General features: G+C 38.7%; 2 protein-coding genes across 2 annotated transcripts; both read right to left on the bottom strand.

The window, feature by feature from the left end:
• Positions 1-7,657: 7,657 nt before the first annotated feature.
• Positions 7,658-8,833, bottom strand: LOC138053743 (uncharacterized). The gene has a single exon (XM_068900312.1). It carries the CDS (start codon positions 8,831-8,833, stop codon positions 7,658-7,660), a length of 1,176 nt encoding a protein of 391 aa, XP_068756413.1.
• Positions 8,834-15,925: 7,092 nt separating this feature from the next.
• LOC138053742 (fork head domain-containing protein L1-like) lies at positions 15,926-16,672 on the bottom strand. Its single transcript, XM_068900311.1, has one exon. The coding sequence runs from the start codon at positions 16,670-16,672 to the stop codon at positions 15,926-15,928; it is 747 nt and encodes a 248-aa protein (XP_068756412.1).
• Positions 16,673-22,500: the final 5,828 nt, after the last annotated feature.

Here is a 22,500-nt window from a genome sequence, read left to right as displayed (position 1 = left end):
TTCTCATGAATTCACGTCTTAAACAGTTTCTCTTTATTGTAGATGCTGTATTGGTATTATGACTGCTCTGCTTAGGTTTTCTTGAGGAGACTGAATCACTATTGTCCCGGTTCCAGCTCGATGGCCGCCACGACTCGACGACATGGTAACATACGATCAAAACCCCTTCCAAACAACAAAATCAAAGAAAAAAAGCAGCAAAGAACGACGACAACGAATATATAGTTAATTTGTTTCTGAACGCCACAGGATATTTGTTTCACTAAAGTGACCACGGATGGCTTTGATTGTGTAATATATTCACACTCACACACACCTTTGAAAAAGTTGGCAAACTTTTGCAAAAAGTTTGGCATGCATGCTGTCACGCATGTGCCACCGGTGACACTGCTCCTTTAAGTATCAGTCGTTGGCTGCTCGGATCGCTTTAAGGGACGAAACTTTGAATTCAGTGCCGTCCTCTCGCCTGACAGCAGGGTAAAACATTGTGAGACATTCATTTAACTCTTCTTTCTCCGTCTCTTTTATGACTGTTTTAATTTTGTTTGGCTTGCAAACCATTCTATAGTAAAAAAGTGACAATATGTTGAAAAGACTTATCGAAAAAAGTAAAGCTTGATTTGATTTGAATTGATAAAAAAAAAGTTCGTTGTTTTGTCTAGTAACAAAAAGCATAGCAAAACAAGTTTACCACCAAAGATCTTCATACCGTACTTTGTTGCCCTTTTGTCTTTTCTGGGATAGAATTATCCAATAAATTATCTAAAAGTTCCTTTGAAATTTCCACAAAACGCGAAGCGGCCGCCATTGTTTTGGTAGGTTTTCAAAAACGGCGAATTTTGCTACTCGAGAACTATTACTAATAGAGTAAGTCCTCTAGTAGCGTAGTCAATAGTTAGGTGATTCTAATTAAGGATAGACATTAAGTACCACCCGTGTTACACAATCTAAATGGGTAATACCCATGTAATCTAAATTTAAATCAGTGGGTGCAAGCCATCTCAGATGATCATCCGAGTCATCCAAGAAACTCATTAAATATGCGTTTCTTCTTTCACTTCAATACATGAAGTTTACCCTATAGTTAGAAATTTTCTCGTCAGGAAAAAAAAAAGCGAAAAAAAAAAATTTTTTTTTTTTTTTTTTTAAGATGATCGACGGACATGGATGACAAAAAGGTTGTTAACCTAGCTCGTTAGCCACGCGTAAGGAATCATCGATAACTACCACACCATCGAAGGACGCTGCTGAATGAAGGCGAATTTTTATATTATTTAAATAGAGATCCATTACCATATTGAAAGCTAATCGATTTAAGATGGGTGCTTACTTAGAATGGGCGTTTAGACTTAAACACAGTTTATCAGCACTATTCAAAATGGGTACTTAGACCTAAATACGGTGCATGCATGGTTGGATGACTCGGATGATCATCTGAGATAGCTTGCACCCACTGATCTGTATTTAGATTATTACCCATTTAGATTGTGTAACACTGGTGTAAGTACTTAGACACCTGCAGCAGCTTCAGAACTCACTAGAAAGTTCATTCAAACAGCCAGGATGAAAGCTGCCACCATTTGGAAAGAAGCCAGTGTGTCCCACGTGATCTGAAGTCCCTATGAGTGGCATGTTTGTGTGGACAATGTCGACGTATTCGGCATCCGTTTATCCAGATGAACTTCGGCATCGGTTCCAGTGAAATAGGGGCCCGCAGGATCCAGACCTGTAAAAGATATCAGTAAACGACAGATTGCTAGTTTTGCCGTAACTTAACATTCAAACGTACATATCATAATAATAATAATAATAATAATAATAATAATAATAATAATAATAATATATAGTATATCATTACACACTGCGTTTCAATGGTTAACAGAAATTACAAATTACATTTAGAAAAATTACATGTTGTTTCAGTATGCAAGAATATGCAGAAATGCTTAATATATACAAAAAAAAATTTATATACAAAAAGATACAATAAAGTTTATAGATTAAAAAGATAGGTCTTAAGTTGAGCTTTAAAAGAATTTGTTCCATGGGAAGTTTATTGAAAAACTTCCGCTGCAGCTACTTGAAAGGACCTGTCGCCATAAGTTTTTGTATTAGATCTAGGGACAGTGAGGAGGTATTTGGCACCCGATCGTAGATTTCTGGATGGCTTGTACTTCGTCAACAGTTCAGAAATATAGGAAGGTGCTTGACCATTTAATCCTTTATAAGTTAAAAGCAGTAGTTTGAAAACGATTCTTTTATGGATCGGTAGCCAGTGTAAGCTGCGCAGTACAGGTGTTATGTACTGTGACATTTTGGTCTTACTCACTATCCTTGCCGCAGTTTTTTTTTTTTTTTTTTATACGTTGTAATTTGTCCAGCTGTGCTTGCGGGAGTCCGTAAAGGATTGCATTGCAATAACAGATGACGATGTTATGAATGCGTGAATAATCCTTTCACAGTCCGACTGGTGACGTTGTTCATTATGACTTGGTCCATTGCTCAATTTTATAAAAGAGGTACGTGGCTGATTACTGGAATGCTTCGAGAAATCACTTGCAGGGGATTTCCCTACTTTGGTTATATCAATTTTGCGGCATCCATTCTTTGTCTGGTCATCATGGCAATTGATCGTTACTACGCAGTTCTCCAACTTTGAATCGCCACATCCTTTGGTTCAGAGAGGCCAAAGTCATCACCCCTCTGATATGGTTAACGGCAATGCTTTTGGCGTCCATCATATGTGTGTTCCATGATCAGGTTGATGGCAAATTGTGCCAATATAACTTTGAAGTGTTTGGAGAGAGATCTTCGAGAAACCTTGCGTCGGTTTTTATTACTTCTATATCTTCACCATCATTTACTTTATTCCGCTGGTCATCATTTCCGTCCTGTATGGAATAGTGGCTTACAAAGTTGGTTTTTCACCAAAAAGCCTGGTTTTCATCTTACTGAAAGTCAACAACGTCAGGAATTAACCAAGAGAAGAGTCCTTCGAATGCTTATTGTGATCGTTGTTACATTCGCTGCCTGTTGGCTCCCTTCGCAGGTTTTCAACCTACTCTTCGCATTCCGGATTGAACCATCTGGGAATATAATGTTTTATATTTTCTTTTTAGCCTACTGGTGTTCCCACGCAAACAGCGCTATCAACCCGTGGCTCTACCTTGGACTGAGTAGCAAAATGAACTTGGCCTTGAAAAATATGGTGAGTAAAATCCGCAGAACAAAACCAGAAATCCAGGGCCAAAGAACCACACGGAACACAAGAAATATCGCGATCAAGAATCAGAAGGAGCAAACGACTCATTTGTAATGTTAGATCACTGGATATCCCGTGACTGACTATAAAAATGCACTATTGTAGCTTAAAGGGTTAAGAGTAAAGGAAAATGCTCTTTGAAAAATGGCGCTGCAATCAAAACCTTTTACCCCTTACGAATTACATGTATATTCTCCTTGAATAATTTAATAACAATGATATTAATGACAATTTTGTCATGAAACTAAAAAAAAAAAGCCCTTTTTAGTTTGGGATAATTAAACTTAAGGTGGACAGCTACGATCTGCGGAGAATTAAATTGATTAAGTTGGAAAATTATAGGCAGAGAATCGTTTGTATCATTTTGTAAAACAGAGCAACACGTTTTAAGAATAAGGGAAAGATGAATGTGATAATGATGAGAACAGCAAAGTGGCTATTTGATACCATTTGGAGAGGGAAAAGCTTATATGCTTTTTTGAAACCCTCTCTGTTCGTAGTTTATGTTTCTAAGAGACCGATCAATGCTGACTGGGCAGCTTTCTTGCTCAAATTACATATTAAAGTTATTACGTCATAGTTTATGCCAGAAACCTGCTTTCCAATCACAAACAAAACATTAACTATTGTCGGATTAACAAATAGATTCCATGTTACCGTGCGTCTGTTCAGTAATAGATCACAGAAGACGTCAAAATGTGGTAAGAACATCAGTGACACACTCGGCTATCGCCTCGTGTGCCATTTTTTTGTTCTTACCACATTTTGACGTCATGTGATCTACTACTAAACAGACGAACGGCAACATGAAATCTATTTGTTTTTTATAGAAAAGAATTAAACTTCATTCCCATAAAAGCTGATGATGACGTCAATCGCGCGCCGCTGTCCTCTAATAGATCATAGGCAAGAACCAATCAAAATGCGAGAATAACTTGGGTTATAATTGTTGTAATGTTGTTAGGGTGGATTATTAAATGTATGAATACAGAAACCGATAAGATGATACCGAAGATTAAGAAGATGTGTTGAGATGCGTAAAACAGAGCTTGAGGAGGGAAGGTTTAAATATCCTTTTTACAAGGGGTTTGAGCTACAGAGGTTGCATGAGTGCATAATTCAACTAGGTAAAATGCGGATCACCAATTTAACCAAGATTAAAACGGATTCAACCTGAGAGAACGGATTTTAATTGCAAGAACCCGATGCTGAAGAAAATCAGATGTTACTTGATTTATCAACAATCATGATTTCTGACAAGGAACGGCTGGACGCGTCTGTGTATATATGTATTAACCATTATTTACGAGTGATAGATAACAACGCTAGCGCGCGTGCGTTCATACTGCACAAAGGGAAGTTGGTTATAACCTCTTACGATAGTAATCGCGAGGCTTAACGCGCGGACACGCGGTAGGTTGTAAATAATACATGGATTTTGTTGATCATAATCCAGCAAAATGCCCCAGGAATCGATTGACAATAATACTGCATATTTGAGAGCATTTTGCCAAAAAAATAGAAGAAATGTGTTAATTAAAGCTCATTTCTTGCCTGTTAACAGCAGATATGAATAGATTTTCAAAATTAGAATAACATCACTTTCAAGCTTTTATGACAAGCGACAGTCCACTGTTTCGCGTTTGCCGTTTCACGTTGTTTAATCTCTCTATTATTCCTCAAAGTCTTACAGAAATGCAGAAATCGAAACTCTTGACTGTGTCACACAGTCTTCATCAGCCAAAAGAGCTCTTGTTGTCTCGCAACTCCATGTGTATTAAGGTGGCCGAACAGTTTTCAGCTATGCCTAATTCACTGTTATTTTTACCTATTGAATTTATTATTATTATTATTATTATTATTAGCGGAGCTCCGTTTGGCGCGCGCGCGAGGAGCACCGAATATGGTAACCCATCGATGCGAGAAATCTTGGTTTTATAGCCATGACGTCATCAACCGTACGTGCGAGTGTACGTCCGTACGTCCACCCCTCCATGTATGCCAATGTGACCAGTATCATGCTATTTTACAGCATACATCTTTGATATTGGACATCCATCTTTTGATCAATTGAACCTGTCAAACAAGTATCCGCTGACCAGTACACGTGACCATATCGCGGGCTCAAGCTTGGAGCCAGCTTTTTTAAAAGTTGACCGCGACCAGGTACTGGTTTTCGATTGGATTGCAGGCTCAAGCCAGGTTAACTCACCTGAACATAAGCGAGGCTTCATTTTTCGCGCGCTTTCTGTGGCTCGACGCGGCCTACAAGACCATACTACATCATCGAAAGTTCTTGCACAGTCAATGGTTTTCCTGTTTGGAAAACTGTTTGGAAGTTTTTCTTTCTGCATTTTTCGCTGGTTTCAATTCAGTTTGACATATCATGATATCTGTGGTCCACTCTCCTGGCTACTCAGTTATTCAAGTCAAGCAAGATTTTTTTAAACTTGCCACGAAGAAAGGTAATGGGGGGTCACCGTGCTCGTTTTCGAGATCAGGAGGTGCACTTTTAGAAGCTTGCGTTATTTTAAGACGATCTTAGCTTACAACTGTCAGCAATAAAAAAGCTACATTAGTGAAATTTAGATCAGGTAAACGTACTCAATTCAACGTAACTAATATAACTTAACAAACCTTGCAGCTGATGTCTTTTTCTGAGGTGAAATAGACCTTGAAAAACGACACATATTAGTCTAAGAAAGAAAACTTCGGTCGCACGAGAGCATAAAAGGCGAAAATATTTGTAACCTCTCGTACAGATTTTTTTTGTTTTTTGTTTAATGGACAAAATCAGGAAAGGAAGTGATCTACGGAAAGAAAAATGGGGGTCACCGAGCATTCAAGAGGAGTAATTGAGCGATTGTCTATTCGCACTGTCACGCCATTGCGTGACATTTCCGAGAAGACCTGGGTCCACAGCTATCCCATAATGCAACATGCTTTCACGTTCCATTCTTGTGGAAAATGTTTGCACATTTGTTTGCTATGGAGGTATATCTATGACAAAATGCAATGATCAGTATTTGAAATAAAATCGTCCAAATCATGCATGAATGCATCAATCCAAATCTGGATGGCAACAAGCCGATTCTGCAAATGGCCATCACGGAAAGAGACATAACGCCGAGAGGCATAACGCAAAAAGGCACAACGCAAAAAGAGGCATAACGCAAGTAGGTATCACGCAAAAGGCATCACGCAAAGACGCATTACGCAAATGGCCATAGCGCAAAAAGGATAACACAATGAGGCATAACGCAGAGCCATAACGCAGAGGCATAACTTACACAGGACGAAAAAGTTCGATAGCGATTATATGTTCTTTCCCTTGAACAATCATTAGACGTTTTTTTAGAGCGGAAATTATTTACGGAGTACACAGCTAGTCTCCATTCTTCAAAGGGCCTTTGCGTTATGGCTATTTTACGTTATGCCTTTTGTGTTGTGAATATTTGCGTTATGCTTTGCTGCGTTATTCCTTTCTGCCTTATGCCTTTTTACGTTATGCCTCTTTGCGTTATTCCTTATTACGTTTTGACTATTTGCGTTATGCCTATTTGCGTTATGCCTCTTTGCGTTATGGCTGTTTGCGTTATGACTCTTTGTGTTATGCCTCTTTGCGTTATGCCTTTTTCCGTGATGGCCATTTCCAGAATCGGCTTGTTGCCATTCAGCTTTGGATTGACGCATTCATGATTTGGACGATTTTTATTTCAAGTACTGATCATTGATGAAGAGAACAAGACTTTAAATTTGAAAAAAGACATGTTTCGGCAACTCCTGTGCCATCATCAGTTTGTGGATGCAATAACAATGATGTACAATATATAGCGGAAAATTAGAATAACAATGATGTGATACAAACAACTGATTACAAAGAGAGATTAAGATGTACATGAAACAATTGTTGATTTAGGGAGGGTTTCTCCCAAAGAATGTGCAATGCCTCCTTGATTTTTAATTGTGTCCGTGTTGTTGCTTGATCTATGACAACAAAGCATTCGCTCGAACAAAGTGCCCGACACCCGGGTGACCCCTGTAAATGCTTAAAAATGTGAGAGGCCCTATCCATATTTAAGTGCTCGTTTATGCGTGTGCAAATGTGTCGGGAAGTCTTGCCAACATAACAGAGACCGCAGCCTGCACAATTAAATCTATAAACAACGCTGGATAAGAATTTTTGAGTAAAAAATCCCTTATCTTAGTTGTTTCTTGATGGAATCCTAGCCAAGTACTATTAATCTTATACGCTCTATCTATAAGAGTTCTAATTAAGCCTAACTTATACGAGTATGATGTAAAGCTAGTGAAAATTCATAAGGAGGCCAATAAAGGTGGATTTGCGAAACACCATGGTGAGAACAGGGACCTGATTGTTGTCAATGAGGACATCTAAAAAAGGCAACCTGTTTCAGATTCCTTTTCCATGGTGAACCGTATATTTATATGCCTGCTGTTAAGGTAATGAAAAAACTGCACCGCATCGGCTTCAGAGTGAAATTGACAAAAGGTGTTGTCGACGTACCGTCGGTAGAACAAAACCTCCGTAAGACCGAAATTTTGTAACCACTCCCTCTCATGATGACCCATAAAAAGATTGGCCAATACTGGTGCGAGGGGGGACCCCATAGCTACCCCATCAATTTGATCATAAAAAGAACCGTAGAAAGAAAAGTGAGATTGGGCTGTGGCTATGTGTAGAAGATCTTTAAGCTCCTTAGTTGAAAAAGTGGTATTGGTATACTGAGTGATATAACTAACAGCTAAATCTATACTTTCCTCTAGAGGAATGTTCGTGAAAAGGATTTCCACATCAAACGACACCATGAACTTGTTGTGCATTGACAGTTTTTGGATTTCATTAACGAAAGAGAACGAATCCTCAACGCAGAACTCAGCGGGAATGAGGGGTGTCAATAACTTACACAGGTACTTGGCCAGATTGTAATTGTAGGCCCCGATGGAAGAGACGATCGGCCGGAAAAGAGGGACCGCACCCTGCTGCCGTGGTTTGCGCATCTTGAGGAGGCCATAAATTCGAGCCGGGTTTGATCCTTTAGGATAGATTCTGCTATAGTCATCATCCTCAAAGTGTCCCTTCTTATTGAACTTTCTTAGTAGGCGTTGCAGTTTACCTTCCCTCTGTAAGGTTGGGTCTTGTGACAGTGGTTTAAATTTCGAGCGATCCTGTATGATATTTTGGATTCCAAGATCGTAGTCCCTGTGGTCCAGAATTACAACGCCATTTCCTTTGTCGGGTTTCAGGAGAACAATATTCTTATTCTTGCGTGGATTTTTTAACACCTTATGCTTCTTGAGATCTCTGGGTGATGGTTGATACGAAGAAACATACGAGTGACAAAGATGAGAGAGCTCTGATACCAATTGTCCGGATAAGTTCTTGTTCTTGATTTTCTTGGACGCTAGATAGTGTATCTGCTCAAACGCTACATATACATCGCTTTTGTTGACTTTCGGTGGGTATATGGAGTGTGAGAGACCAAATTTCAGGATATCGAGCTCCTCGTCAGTAGGCTGATGATGATGGCACAGGAGTTGCCGAAACATGCCTTTTTCAAATTTAAAAGTCTTGTTCTCTTCATTAAGATTGTTACAAAATTGCTGCTTTTACGTCCTTTTGGAAACTGATCATTGAATTTTTACCTTCGTGGTCTGCGATGCATGACGTATGCGTGACAGGCGCGAAAAAAAAAATGGGCGCGAACGTCCTTAAAGCTGAGTGTTTATTTTTAATTTACTTAGAGCTGCTTTTTTCTCTGTATTGCACTTTTTTGCATATCTTTGGAAGCTCTGATAAGGTGACATGATGCCTGGAGGACCTATGACTAAAACAGAAACGAAAGGAGAGCGAAAGAGAATGACAACGACAAAACAGAATACCAGTAATAGCTCATACTTGACGGAAGAAGTTAGTCCACAAATTCTTTCCTTGGACACTAAACCCTTTGTTATTTTTACGGATGCGTTATTTAAAGTGGATGCGTGTTTTTAGAAGGTGGTTTAATCGGTTTTTCCTTCGTTCAGGAATGAAAATCAAATTTTTTTGTCAAGTGGAATCAAATAACAATTATCTGTACTCTTTTTGACATAAAGAAAAAGTTGATTTGTTTGTTTTGCTCTAAAATGCGAGCGAACAAGTGCTTTTTTAATCTTTTTGCCCCGACAGTGACAAGCAAATTTTACCCTTATGTGATTCACAATTAGTTCTTGTAAAATTAGAGGGGAGTCTCACTAGCTTGTGTTTTTAGGAGTTTGTGTAAAGCACCCAAACGTTATTTAAGTGTTGGAGCAGTGTTTGAAGTTCGTCCTTTCTTGGTTGCATTGCCGTATTTTGCCGATTCTCGTACCAAGCCAACCTGGCGTGTTTCATTGAAATACATCAAAATGTGAATGATCTTGTTTTCAGAGATAAAGTGAAATAAAGTACATCAGCAAAACTCTTCTTTGACCTTGAACTAACAAAGTTGTTTTGTGGCTTCTAATTTTAGTGTGATTCCTATTCGCTGGCTATTGACAGTTGACTCTGAAATGGCTTTTTTACTTTTCCATTTGCTCGCTGAGGGTGTGCTTGTTTTCCTTTAAAACTCATGCGATTCAAGAAAAAATGTATTGCCAAATTGGTGAATTTCAAAGTAAATTTCAATGGAAGAACCGATGTCGCACTCATCGCCTCGTGATTCATGCGATATCGGTTTTTAGCGTAGAATTTACAGTGGAATTCGCTAGTTAGGCAATGAATTTTTCTATAGAAGAAAGTAAAGAAAATGATTTAATTATGAAAGCAGCAACCGGAAACATCAAAACGCGAACAATTTGAAACCTTTTATTTTCACAAACCCTACAGGCAGTAAGAATAAATAACCAGGGAGCTCCGCTTTTAGGCTTGGCTAAATCTATATATTATTTTATTAATACATTACACACAATCACTGGTTACGACTGCAACTACCACTAACTAGACCCTCCGTGAGGGTACACTGGGTTGCCTGTGGTACGTGCACCGTTCCAGAGAATTTTTTTCAAGTTGGGGGGTCATTAAGACCATTTAAGGGGTCACCCAGAAGTCATACCAGCAGAGGCCCTTTGGCTCACAGGTCCTCACACGTTCGTACGACGAGACAGATCCGTCCTTGTGTAATATGTAGCTCTAACAGTGCACGATATTGTTTTGGTATTGTCTATTATTGTAGTGCAATGGTAGAAGTCTTGGGTATATAGCCTGAGAAGACATGTGGTTACTAGCAAAGTAAAACATCGCACGGAAACAACTATAACAAATTCGAGACGGCAAAAAAAACGCAAACACAACTGTAGCTGAAGGGTAGAACCACGCTCGGTAGACAGACAAAGCTTAAACTGACCGTTCGACTTAATATAACCGATGCGCTGACCACGCTTAAAACAAATTAAAGACGAGACTCGTTCTTCGAGCTAGTGAAACCGGCATATTGTAAAATATAGACTGGATTGGATTTGTCAAACATGGACTGGATTTGTAAAACATGGATTTGTTAAAAATGGTGGATTTGTAAAACATGGATTTGTAAAAGGTCGATTTGTAAAACATGGATTTGTAAAACACGGATTGTTGCTACCTATTCATACACTGAAAATTATTCGGGTTTATTTTCCTTTTTGCGACGTTCTGCACGCTTTTTCGCGTGTTCACTGGATCACATTGTTCACTTTTTTACGTATTTGAGTTAACGGAAAAAGCTTGGTCCAGCTATGGGCAGTTACTATAACAAATCTGGAAAACGTTTCTGTTCCTGCTATGAAGAATTTAAACATTTCAAGGACATAGCGCTTAGATAGACTCCACTGTTTTATTCATCTTTAAAGTAAACTTTGAACATAATGTCAACAAAGCAGAACCTATCCTTTTGCGAACATGATCCAAAAACGAAACTATCTTGTCATTTCCTAACCTGTCTCGACAAAAGTTTACAGCTGTATAAGTAATGAAGCCTAATGCTTTATTTCTAGACAACACATGCTAAATTAACCTTTACGTCAACCCTGAGGTTATTGGAGGGGAATGTTGAAGAGATAGCAGTCTAGTATACAGTTTTTTACAAGTCATTTCTTCTATTCTGACTTGTACTGTGGAACTTTGGTCGCATGTGCTATGACGGAGCGTTTTCCAACTTTGCGGAATAGAGTTAATTAGACCGAAATATTGTAAAAAATTGCAACTAACATTAAACTTATTGAAAAATGCATTAAAGGTCAAGAAGCAATTTCGCTGGGTATCGAAGGTATCTTTAATCTTCAGTATACCTGATTGATGCCACTGCAAGAAGTGTATTGATTTTCCATCCAAAGAGGTAATAATGGCACATTTATTTCCAACATCATCAAACGTTAAAGAGAAGGGATTGGGAGGCTGGAAAAGGTTTGGAATAGGTAGCTAATCGAGAAGTGGCTGAAAGTTTTAGTCAGCGACGTTGCGTAAATTTAATACGCTACGAACTTCTTAGTTAAAAATGAATGCATGTCTTTGAAATTATTTTCCTTAACTTTCATGAAAATAGAGCAGCCACTTGAATAGTGTGGACCTACGAGGAAACAGCCGGACATTATATTTCACAAAAACAACACTCCAGAAGATGAGCATGACGGCAAGGGATTAGATATGATACAAAACACTAACCAAATAAAGATAACACCTGCTTGAAACTTCGTTGCTATTCTCGAGAACGTTTTTTTTTTTACTAAAACCTTTCATCGAACTTGGGTTCCAGTCCTTCCCCGACAGGTCACGCAAAAAGGTGACAAACGAATTTTTCCAAGAGCTTCGCAGCATCTCCGTAGTAGCCAAAACCCGGGGCCGGGGTCGGGGTGTCTTTTTTTTTCGAAATAAAGAGAATTTCCGACTGGAATGGGAGCTTTTGTGGGGAATATACACTAACTCCTAGAGACAATGAAGACTCGCTTAGTCCTTTTTGACGTATATTCCATAAACTCCAATCACGGAAATTCGCTTAATTTTCGAAAAACAAACTCCGATTTTTTTGGAAAGACAAACTCAGATGCTCGCAAGAGCCAACTTCGATTTTAAAACCCAAAACAACAAAGTCCACTTTAGAAAAAAAATTAGGATGTCCCTTAAGAGCTTTCATAGCTTCCGTAGGTTCCTTTATTTTTTACATTTTTTTTTTCTATTATAAATGAAGGACAAATGCCGGTCATTCGAAAATAACAGTACAGGAGAATTGAACGACAAAAAGTGAAACAAAAAAAGACACCCCGGCCCAGCGTTTTGGCTACTACCCGGCATCACATCCCTTTCACACGTTTAGATCATCGGTGACCACTATTTTTTAAGATATGAATCACTTACTCTTTTTGCAATCTAAAAAGTATGATGAAATGAAAAAAAAATCGCAATAAAAGATGTTGGTGGTTACAAATGGTGACGCTTGCGAAAACGCTCCTTGAGGATTAACTCTACTGTTTACACATACCAAGCGGTATGCAATTATCTTAAAAACCTATTCCTGTGTTTCTGTGGACAAACTTTCCCTCTAACATATTATTTTTATGCTTTTCGACGAATGAGTGGATGAGGCTATATCTCGTTGTGATGGCTATGGCATTTTCCCTTGCCTTTTTCTCCGAAGCAAAGTCGGTGACCCCCAATGTTTTTTCATTTTTGGAATAAGCAATTTATGACCTAAGTTCAGGCGAGAAATGAAACAAATTTCAATGTGGGAAGATTGTCGCGCGAACGTCCTTTAAAGCTGCAAGACAATGGTTCGCTTCACTCCGTGGGATGCCTGTGGAACAGGTACCCCGCAAAATAACGTTTACTTATTTATGATGAGAGACTGATCCTAGAACGCTGTTACAGAATCTGTAACTGGCTAAGAGCCTGATAATTGACGAAATTTTACATTTCGCTAGGTTAAAATTCATTTGCCAGGTACTGGCCCAAGACGATAAGGTGTCAAGATCTTGTTAAAACACCACGCCAATATTTTGGAGGGTAGGTGTCGTAAAGGTAGCAAGGGAGGAGACAGCACTCTCTTCAGCAGCAAGGAGGTCACCATGGCAACCGAGCCACAGTCCACCTTCCAGGCACCCGTCAACACATCACTGAGAGAAACCAGTGTGTGGAGTATAGCTACTTACCCCAAAATATGGGAGGGAGGGAGGGAGGGTAAAGAAGCAAGCAAGCGAAAAGCGAAAAGGCAACTCAAGCCAAAGCACATGGCAATGCCCCTGCAAACCTCCCTGGAACCCCCCCCCCCCCCCCCCAAGTATCCCAGGCAACACCGCTGCATTGGCTTGGTTTTAACTTTGCCTAAATTATATTTAGCCTCATTTGAAATAAGCCTGGTGTCGCTGTTGGTAAATTCAAAGTACAAGATCCCATTAAAAAGAAGATCGGAGTATCACTAGTGTATGACATTTTTTTGAAATTCGCTGTAGGAAATATTACAGTTGGAGAGACAGCTGTGACTCCCGAGACTGAAGAGATTGGCTGAACATCATAAGCAAATAACACCCGTTATACGGGAACACCAACCCAACCATGTGATTGACTGGGTCTTGACCAGGGGACCAAGAAAATCAAAAGGAAAATAAAGGAGGCCATCTAGATCATGCGAAATTGTCCAACTTTAAATAGAGTTATGAATTACAAACTAACCGCAATTCGGCCATTGAACGAAATGATATATGAAATGAATCATATATTCAACTGCGGTTCAATATATGATATATGATTAATTTCATATATCATTTCCTTCGTTGATTCATTCATTCATTCGGAACATTTGAACCCACAAATGACCAGCTCCCAACCCCACCGGGGGAGGGACTCCCATATAAAAAGGAAAGGGGTGCTCGTCGGCAATTTTGAAAAGAGCTCCTAAGAGGTGCCAAGATCCAGTCCTTTTCACCCTTAAGAGGTACCAAATTATGGGTTTTAATTAGAAAATTAAAAATTAGCAAGGGATTATACCTTGATAATCTCTTGAAATTAGTTAATTGTCAAATGTCTCCTGTCATAATTTTTCGGTTCAATACCCTAAAAGGTACCGCTAAGGCTCTCGCTGTGGACCTTTTGAGACTAAAAACCCTAAGAGGCATTAAAACCACTTCAGTTTAACCCTTAAATGGTACGACGAGCAACTCCGTCCTTTTTATCAGCTCCCAACATCAGTGGCTTCATAGCTGTTCAAAACCCGTTTTTCAGGCTTTACTTGAAAACTTGTGTTGTTTCGTCAGGATATCGATTAAAGAGGATTATATTTACTGCTGGCGCATCAAGGAAGAAAGTCCACTGATATCCCACAAACCTAGTGTTGCATTAGAGACTATTAGCACACATGTATTCCATATTCTCGTTAGGCTAGGTCTTAAAATGTTCACAGGAGAACGTTGCGTCATCTGGTTGAATTTAAGTCCTGACCGTAAGAGTTAGAAAACTGTATCAAAAGTAAATATTATGAACAATTTACTTTCAAAGGTTTACTCAATCTGTTTATTTACTTCCTGTTAAAGTCTACGTGAACTTTTTTTCCCATTTGTCGATCTCGGCTTCTCATTTTTTTAAGGCAAATCTTCTTGCAGAAGCGCCAATTGAAAGCTCCAACCAGAAATTCCTCTGTTCTTAGTAAGTATCCTCTAATATATTTCACAACATCTTTGTGTTGTACTCCGGCGTCAAAGATCTCTTGAGATCAACCAAGGAAAGATTCACAACTATTTTCATACAAAAATCAAGCAACAAGAGCTAACTATTACCGACCCATCCCTAGACGCCTCACTCCCCAGCCCCACCCTGCCTTCGAAAAGAAAATATCATTCAATTTCTATTTCTAAATTTCCCATTTCTAATTTCTGAAGGAAATAGAATGGCCACAAGACAGCGGATTTAACACCCATCCTCGGTCTATTTGTAAAACTGGCGCTACGTGTTATCGCGTTATATTCAAATAACTTTTGTAGAAGTCAAAGGAAGAAACAACGAATATCTCATTGCAACTAATGTCACATTGTTCAATAAAAGAACCTGCAGGTCAACGGCGGGTAGATACATTCATTGACAGTTATTCCAAAAAATAAAACCACTCTTTCGGATTTGGCGGACAAGGCGTGAGGTTCAAAGAAAATACCAGCATGAGAAAGTTTAAAAATTTAGTTTCGAAAAATACTATCCTATATGGAGGACAAATCCAATTATCTCCTTACCCCGTACTCCCTACCCCCTACACCCTACCCACCCCCTTCCCCTCACATACACACACCCTGTTGAAGAATGACACGAAAATTTTTCAGCAGATGTAGCTGTTTATCGGTTGATTGATAACTTTATTCGCCTAGCAGCGGGTACATATTAGCTGACGCCAGGTTGAAACATTTACTAAAAGTAAGGAAAGTAACGTTCTCACGAAAAAATGCATGTAACCTTGATGTATTGAGGACTGATCGAGGAAGAAACAATAAGGACTTAATTTTCCTGCTCCTTTAACTTCCTTGTCCTGGTATTTTATCAGATCTGTTTGAAAATATCAGTTGAATCTTGTGAAAAGAGTATTGAATTCGATGAAGTCTTTTAATGTTACATCTCATAGCTTTCTTTCAGTTGCGCGTAGACTACAAGTGACGATTGAGTTTAACGTTTTAACGTTAGTCTTTTTTGTACAAAAGAGTTTTTCTGTAGAAACCTCTTTTCTCAGCTTCGCTGGTACTGCGGACAGTGTTATAACGAATTTCAATCGATGAACACTTGCAATCGTTCTTTTTCGTCTTTGTCTCATCCATCTTTCTTGATCCATCTCCCGTCGAATTTTCTGCCACAAAACTCTCTCGATTTCTTCTCGACACTCTTTTCCTCTTGTAGTCGCCACGACTGAAGTCATCGTAGTTTGCTGGATTTATTGCCCAAAAGTGTCCCTTACCGTTCGGAGAGCGACCCATTTTAACAAAGCAGTCATTCAGAGACAAGTTGTGCCGGATAGAGTTCCTCCATCCCGGTCCTCGATTCCTGAAGTATGGGTAGTGTGTTTGTATGTAATCATAGATGTCACTTAAGACAAGTTTCTGCAGTGGAGAGCTGAGAATTGCCTTTCCAATGAGACTAATATATGACTGAGTTGGTTTGTCTTCATTTTTGCTGCGATGGGGTAGGCCTTGAAAGGCAGACTGACAATAAAGGTTAGCATGAGCGGCCAATGCTCTCATGTCCTTGTCGCGATGAAGTGAAGACAGGTCTGGATTGATAAAAGTGGCTCCTAAATGAGACACATTGTATGGAGAAACTGGAAAAGCAATTGTTGGTGGAAGATAAAACCTGCTAGGGGTCAGGATAGCAGAGAGGAATCTGCTCTGTACAGGCTCAAACCTTGACGCAATGATTGAATTTGCCGACTTCATAATATGTCTCTCGCGGGTTAATTACAAGAGCACAAATGAATATACCAGGAGTGAACAAGCTATTTATATCGGACTGAAGCCTGGGTAATTTCCTTTACAGTTGCTTATGTTTGGAGCTGTTTTTGTTTTACAGTTGGTGTATAATGATTCAATTTTGTAAAATCCAGGTGTTTTAAAAACAAGTTTGACTGAAAATAGATACAATATGGTCAAGTGGAATAAGTTTCGAAACAGTTTAGTGGTCAAGCAGATGGCACACTTAAGACTTGTCCACTTCATTTAGAACACCCTTGTAACTAATCCACGCCTTAATTTCCATACATGAAAGAAAGAGTTGCTTTTTAGCAGAAGGCTAGTCGTAGCTAGGCAGTTTTTCTTATAAGCTTCGTATACTAAATAAACTCGTATCTCCTGATAAACATAAACAAACCAGTGAAATAATTCGCAGCTGTCCAACCTTATCATAAACTGTCAAGGAATTGATACGTTTTAAGCTCAATAGAAAAATAAACTCACAGCTGAGAAATGTAAACTAGGAAGCCACTAACTACAAGTAAAATTTGCTCATCACGTGCTGGCTATTTTATTACCTAGAAAGTGGAAATTTGCGAAACAAAAAACGATTCTAACTCTACACGAATATACTGGTGGAAGGAGAAAGGACCAAAGTTGTCGAACGATAACTAACTGGTCTAAAAATGACCTTTTATACTTGACCAGGTTTTATACCTGAAAAGGTGAATAGCTCAATTTTTATTGAAAGTTCTCATCCGATGGATGGAAAAATTTATCCAGTGGTCACCACTCACCATTCAGCGTTTCTGATCTGCTGATTGGCACAATTCACTAAACAAGCGCAGGATCCGGGCCGGTTTCCACCAAGATATTAACATTTTTAGTTCCAGGAAAGCTTGCAGTGGAAAGCCTTGAAACGTCCGAGCGCCTTTAGCCAGCTTTGAATACCTTTATCCGCACCTGAGTTCATTGACCAAGTTGAGACAGAAATGAGATCATCAGGTTCAAGATTTGTCTTTAAGCCTAAACAACTTGGCAATTAGTCTAAATCACCCGAATATTAATCGAAAGGTCAGTGTGTCCGTCAATCACTGAAGAATCAGTTATTTCAAACATAAAATAGTTTTTTAAAGTTTTTTTTTCTGTCATTGCGTTACGCTGCATATACGCTTGCACCAAGAAAGAGATTTATTATTATTACCCAACATGTCGAAATAACATTAACTCTTTTTTTAATTCGCACTTGAGACTTAATGCACTGATTAATCATATTGGATCGTCACAGCACATACAGCATATTATAGCCGGGAATCAATAGTAAATTAAGAGAAGGACAAGAAAGGTGCGTAGTCTAAATAACGCGTTTGTTACAAGAGCAGGGGCCGGTTCCTGAAAGGTGTAATAACTCTGTTCCAGGGATAAATGTGCCAGAATAAGGCACATTTATCCTAGAATAGAATTATTACACCTTTCAGGAACCGGCTTCAGGTCAATTCATGCTGGATAGAATGCATATATACCAAGGCGGGGAAAGATGTTCAATCGATGCCCTATTCTTAGAGATCTTTTTCAAATTTAAACGGCTAAGCGTCATTCCAACGAAGAAACAACAGGACGAGAATCGTAAAATCAATGGGTAATTTTTTTATAGAATTTAAAAACGACAGAATGAACCTTGCTTGCCTTCTTCGTGGACAGATTGTAAATGTCCACTGTAAATGCCAGTGCTGCAGTTACTGCCCTCAGTCAGCCATGCAACGCTCCGACACTAAGCAAAGCAAAATATAAGGCAAGTCGAATCAATTAAAAGTATTAATAGGAACTCCGAACTTTTTCAGCCTTATACACTCGGTCGCGGTTAAAAGGAATGACTCGAAAGGACCTCATTAAATATTCAAAACACTGAGGCCAGACTCCGTATTCCGAAGATATGTTCGGCAGCTCTCAAAAATGGCGCAGAAATACTGAGAGAATCGATTGTGAAATGCATCATCCTTTCAAAGTTATTTTGCAGCAAACATCTCAAAAGCTCTGTAGGAAAGTTTCAAAGGTGTATTTATAGGTATGTTTTCGTGCTGTGAATCCCCTCTCTCAAAATGTAAATACAAAATTGTTTTTTGGTCGAAGTGTGACCTTGTGAGTCATCCCTTGTGTCCTTTTGAGACATCCCCTGGTCAAAATACCAAATATATACTAATGCCTTTAGATGAAAGATCCCAAAAGCTCTGTACGAAGGTTTCAATGCATGGTTTATTTATAGGTATGTTTTCGTGCTGTGAATTCCCCCTCTTTCAAAATGTAAATCCAATTTTTTTTAGTTCAAGGAGGTCCTTGTGAGTCATCCCTTGAGTCCTTTTGAGACATCCCCTCGTCAAAATACTCACAATAATCAAATAACTATATTCATTTAATCAAGGAAAAAGTGTAGACGGTTTTTATGTCACGACAATTGCATTACTTAGTGTATCATATTTTCTGTAATGCCATGGCACTAGAATACTGAGAATAAACTGCAAGAGGTCATCAGTTATATCAGCTATAGCACTTTACAAAACATCATCATCATCATGACCTTTTTATTTCACCTAGGATTGAGAGAGTAGCTATAGGAAAGATATCTGTTAACAAACATTCCTTTTGTTATTCAAATGTGCCAACCACAGGAACAAAAGACCCTTTGTTTTGACAGCCAATGAGGCTCTGGTTGGCACATTAAGAACAACAGGTGACGTCAGCGATATTTTCACTATAAGAGCTAATATTGCCGTGAAAATAACATCAAATATAACAAATACAAACCTACTATTACATATATTACAGTGACATCGATCCATTCCACATACTTGCTGAAGCATATCTAAAGGAATGTAATCCATGAGTTGTCATGTTTACGTGGAACAACAAGTTTGTTGGATCCTCGCAAATTTTGAGTAGTATAGTATTTCTCATTTGAAACAGACCGCTCAGGTATTTTGGCATCATGTCGAAATAAAATTGCCGAAAAACTATGATCATCATATCTTGGATCCTAATAGTATTCAGATCACTAGAATTAAGCTTGTTTAGTAGCTGCTGGTAATGCAGAGATTTCTCATCAAGAATAATCCTAAGTGCCCTTTTGTTAAGATTTTGTAGTTTGTCTCTATTTCGAACCCCACAAAAATGTCAAAAAGTTGAACAATATCTAAATATGGAATGATAAAAGCCTTACAAAGTTTACATTTCACAGCTGTTGGTACTACTTTTCGAAAATGGGAAATCATATATATCTGGTTGTTGTTAGTATAAATATTCTTTATGTAATGTTTAAAAAACGGGCAGCAGTGTGTTATCGGCGTTTAAAAACACGAGGCGTAGCCGAGTGTGTTTAGACCCGAAAAAACATGTGCTGCGAGTTTTTTGAACAGCTTAAAAAACATTCCACAAAGAGTGTGTCCCTCTGGACTCAAAACATTGGTTCAAATTGTGAGGTGAATATTAGCATACAAGAAAAACAAGCTATGCCTTATTAGTATTCTTTATATAAAGAATACTACCGAGGAGTGTTTTATCTGGATATAAAGCTCAAACATGTGATGTTTTATCGGTGTTTTGTTAGGCTGTTAGGCTCATGAATTATTAATGAGTTTTTTTAAAATGACTGTTAAACTGCAGATTCTTGTCAATGTTCACCCCTAAGAGGTCAATGTCATCTTTTACAGGAATATTTATGTTCTTCACTCTAAAGCTGAAACTATGGTTTTTATTTTAAAAATTATAAAAAACGTTCACTGGCTATATACAGTTAAAAACTTTCGAGCTTTCGGCTGTCAGGCTACAGCCTTCAATGGAAATGAATGGAAAAAATGACAACGTACAATATATACAAAAATAGGTAAGACTATAAAAAGAATATAAAAACGGGAAAAAATATTTGTACAAAAAACTAATTGTTCATTTTTAAAAGAATGGAGTATTGATTAGGGAGCGGCCTAGAATTGTTATCTGCATGATCTATCGAAGCGGTGTGCCATGATTCCAGCGTCTTGCGGGTACGAGAAGAACCCTTGTCAATCACTTGGGAATTTTTAAAGTCAATAGAGTGATTTGAAGACCAAGCGTGTTTAGCGATGTTGGAGCCTCTTGCGTAAGACTTCAAATTCCTCATATGTTCTTTTTTTCTGGTTTCAAAGAATCTGCCAGTCTCGCCAACATAACTCCATGGGCAGTCGGCACAAGATATTTTGTAAACCACGTTAGGTTGAAGATCGATCGGAGGTCGGGACTTAGGAGAGGGAAACTCCTGTTGTAAAGTCTTGAATGGCTTGCTGACAACTCGAATATCATGTTTTTTAAGGAGTCTAGTTAGAGGCTGAGAAATGCCATTAATATAGGGGAGGACTGCATAATTGGAGAAATCGGAGGGTGCAACCCATTTAAAAAACACGCAAACAAGTTCCTCAGGTGTTGGGATGGGATTTGTTCGCTGAGTAGAAGATTTCTTCTTTAGAATGTTGGAGATAACATTTTGGGGGTAATTGTTAGATCGCAGAGCGTCGATGACATGAATAAGTTCTTTCTCTTTTCCTTGTTTTGTGCTCGGGAGATTAGTTGCGCGATGTAACAAAGTCTCAGCTGTACTGGTCTTGTGTCGTTTGTCATGATGGGAGAAGAAATCTAGATACCTATCAGTGTGGGTTGGTTTACGGTAAACCTCAATAATGAGATCATTATCCTTGCGAGTAACCAAGGCTTCCAGAAAAGCGATCTGGTTATTGTTTTCTTCTTCGATGGTAAAGGAGATGTGTTGATCGATACTGTTGAGTGTGTTATGGAAAGAGTCAACGGCGTTTCTTTTAATGATACAGAAACTATCGTCAACATATCGTTTCCATACTTTAGGTGGAACGGGAGTTGTGTTGGTTGCCAATTTATGTATGGAAGCAATCGAGGAGATGGCCATCAACACAACTTCCGTTCCACCTAAAGTATGGAAACGATATGTTGACGATAGTTTCTGTATCATTAACGCCGATTTTACAGTGTGATGAATAAATATCAACAATTTTAGTATTTGAGGGGTTATGCAAACAACCTCTTTGGTATTTCAGTTTCTGGGCTTGAGTCCTGTTTAATGAAAAAATATTTCCCTTTGTTGTCATGAACAGCAGTAAAGTTTTAATAACTTATTACCTGGCCTGTACAGATTTTGGTTTGTTTGTGACTGCATGTGGTTGGAAACCTGTTCTGACTCTACACGCTGGGCTTCCTCCATCTCCCACAATCCCTTCACATCTGGAACTACCAAAGCATACTTGTCAACAAAGTTGCCAATGCACCCCTCAAGGAATTCATGTTTCTCTTGCACAGTTGCAGCTTGTGGTGGTATTTCCAGATTTAATGGCCTTGATTCAAGGGTTTCCATTCCAGCCCATGCCATGAAGGCTTCGCAAATGTGTGCACGTGTTACCTGAAGCATAAGGGACTCCGCGCCTTCTTCACTTGTGGGGGAACATTTGTCTGTCCGAACCTTTGTCTGAAATAGAAGAGGGTGCCCATGTCACGTGAAGACTGTGTCTTGTACAACTTTTCCCAGGTAAACTGAAGGGATGAGGAAAACAATGGTTCAAAGTTGGGGGACAAACACTTCAGTGAACTCAGCATGTTTGACAACAGAATAAATAATTATTATAATTATAATATGCATTTTACTTGAGAAACTATTACAATTTACTGTCACTAATAATTCTGATGGTCAGGAAATACTGAATTGTATTGCAGTACAATGAATTCGGTGAGATATAGCAATTATAATTAAGAATACAGTATTATAA

The sequence above is a fragment of the Montipora capricornis genome, chromosome 6, assembly GCF_036669925.1.
Source record: "Montipora capricornis isolate CH-2021 chromosome 6, ASM3666992v2, whole genome shotgun sequence".
In the NCBI taxonomy this organism is placed as follows: Eukaryota; Metazoa; Cnidaria; class Anthozoa; order Scleractinia; family Acroporidae; genus Montipora; species Montipora capricornis.
The sequence above is the reverse complement of the archived record's forward strand: the minus strand, read 5'-3'. Positions and strand labels throughout refer to the sequence as shown.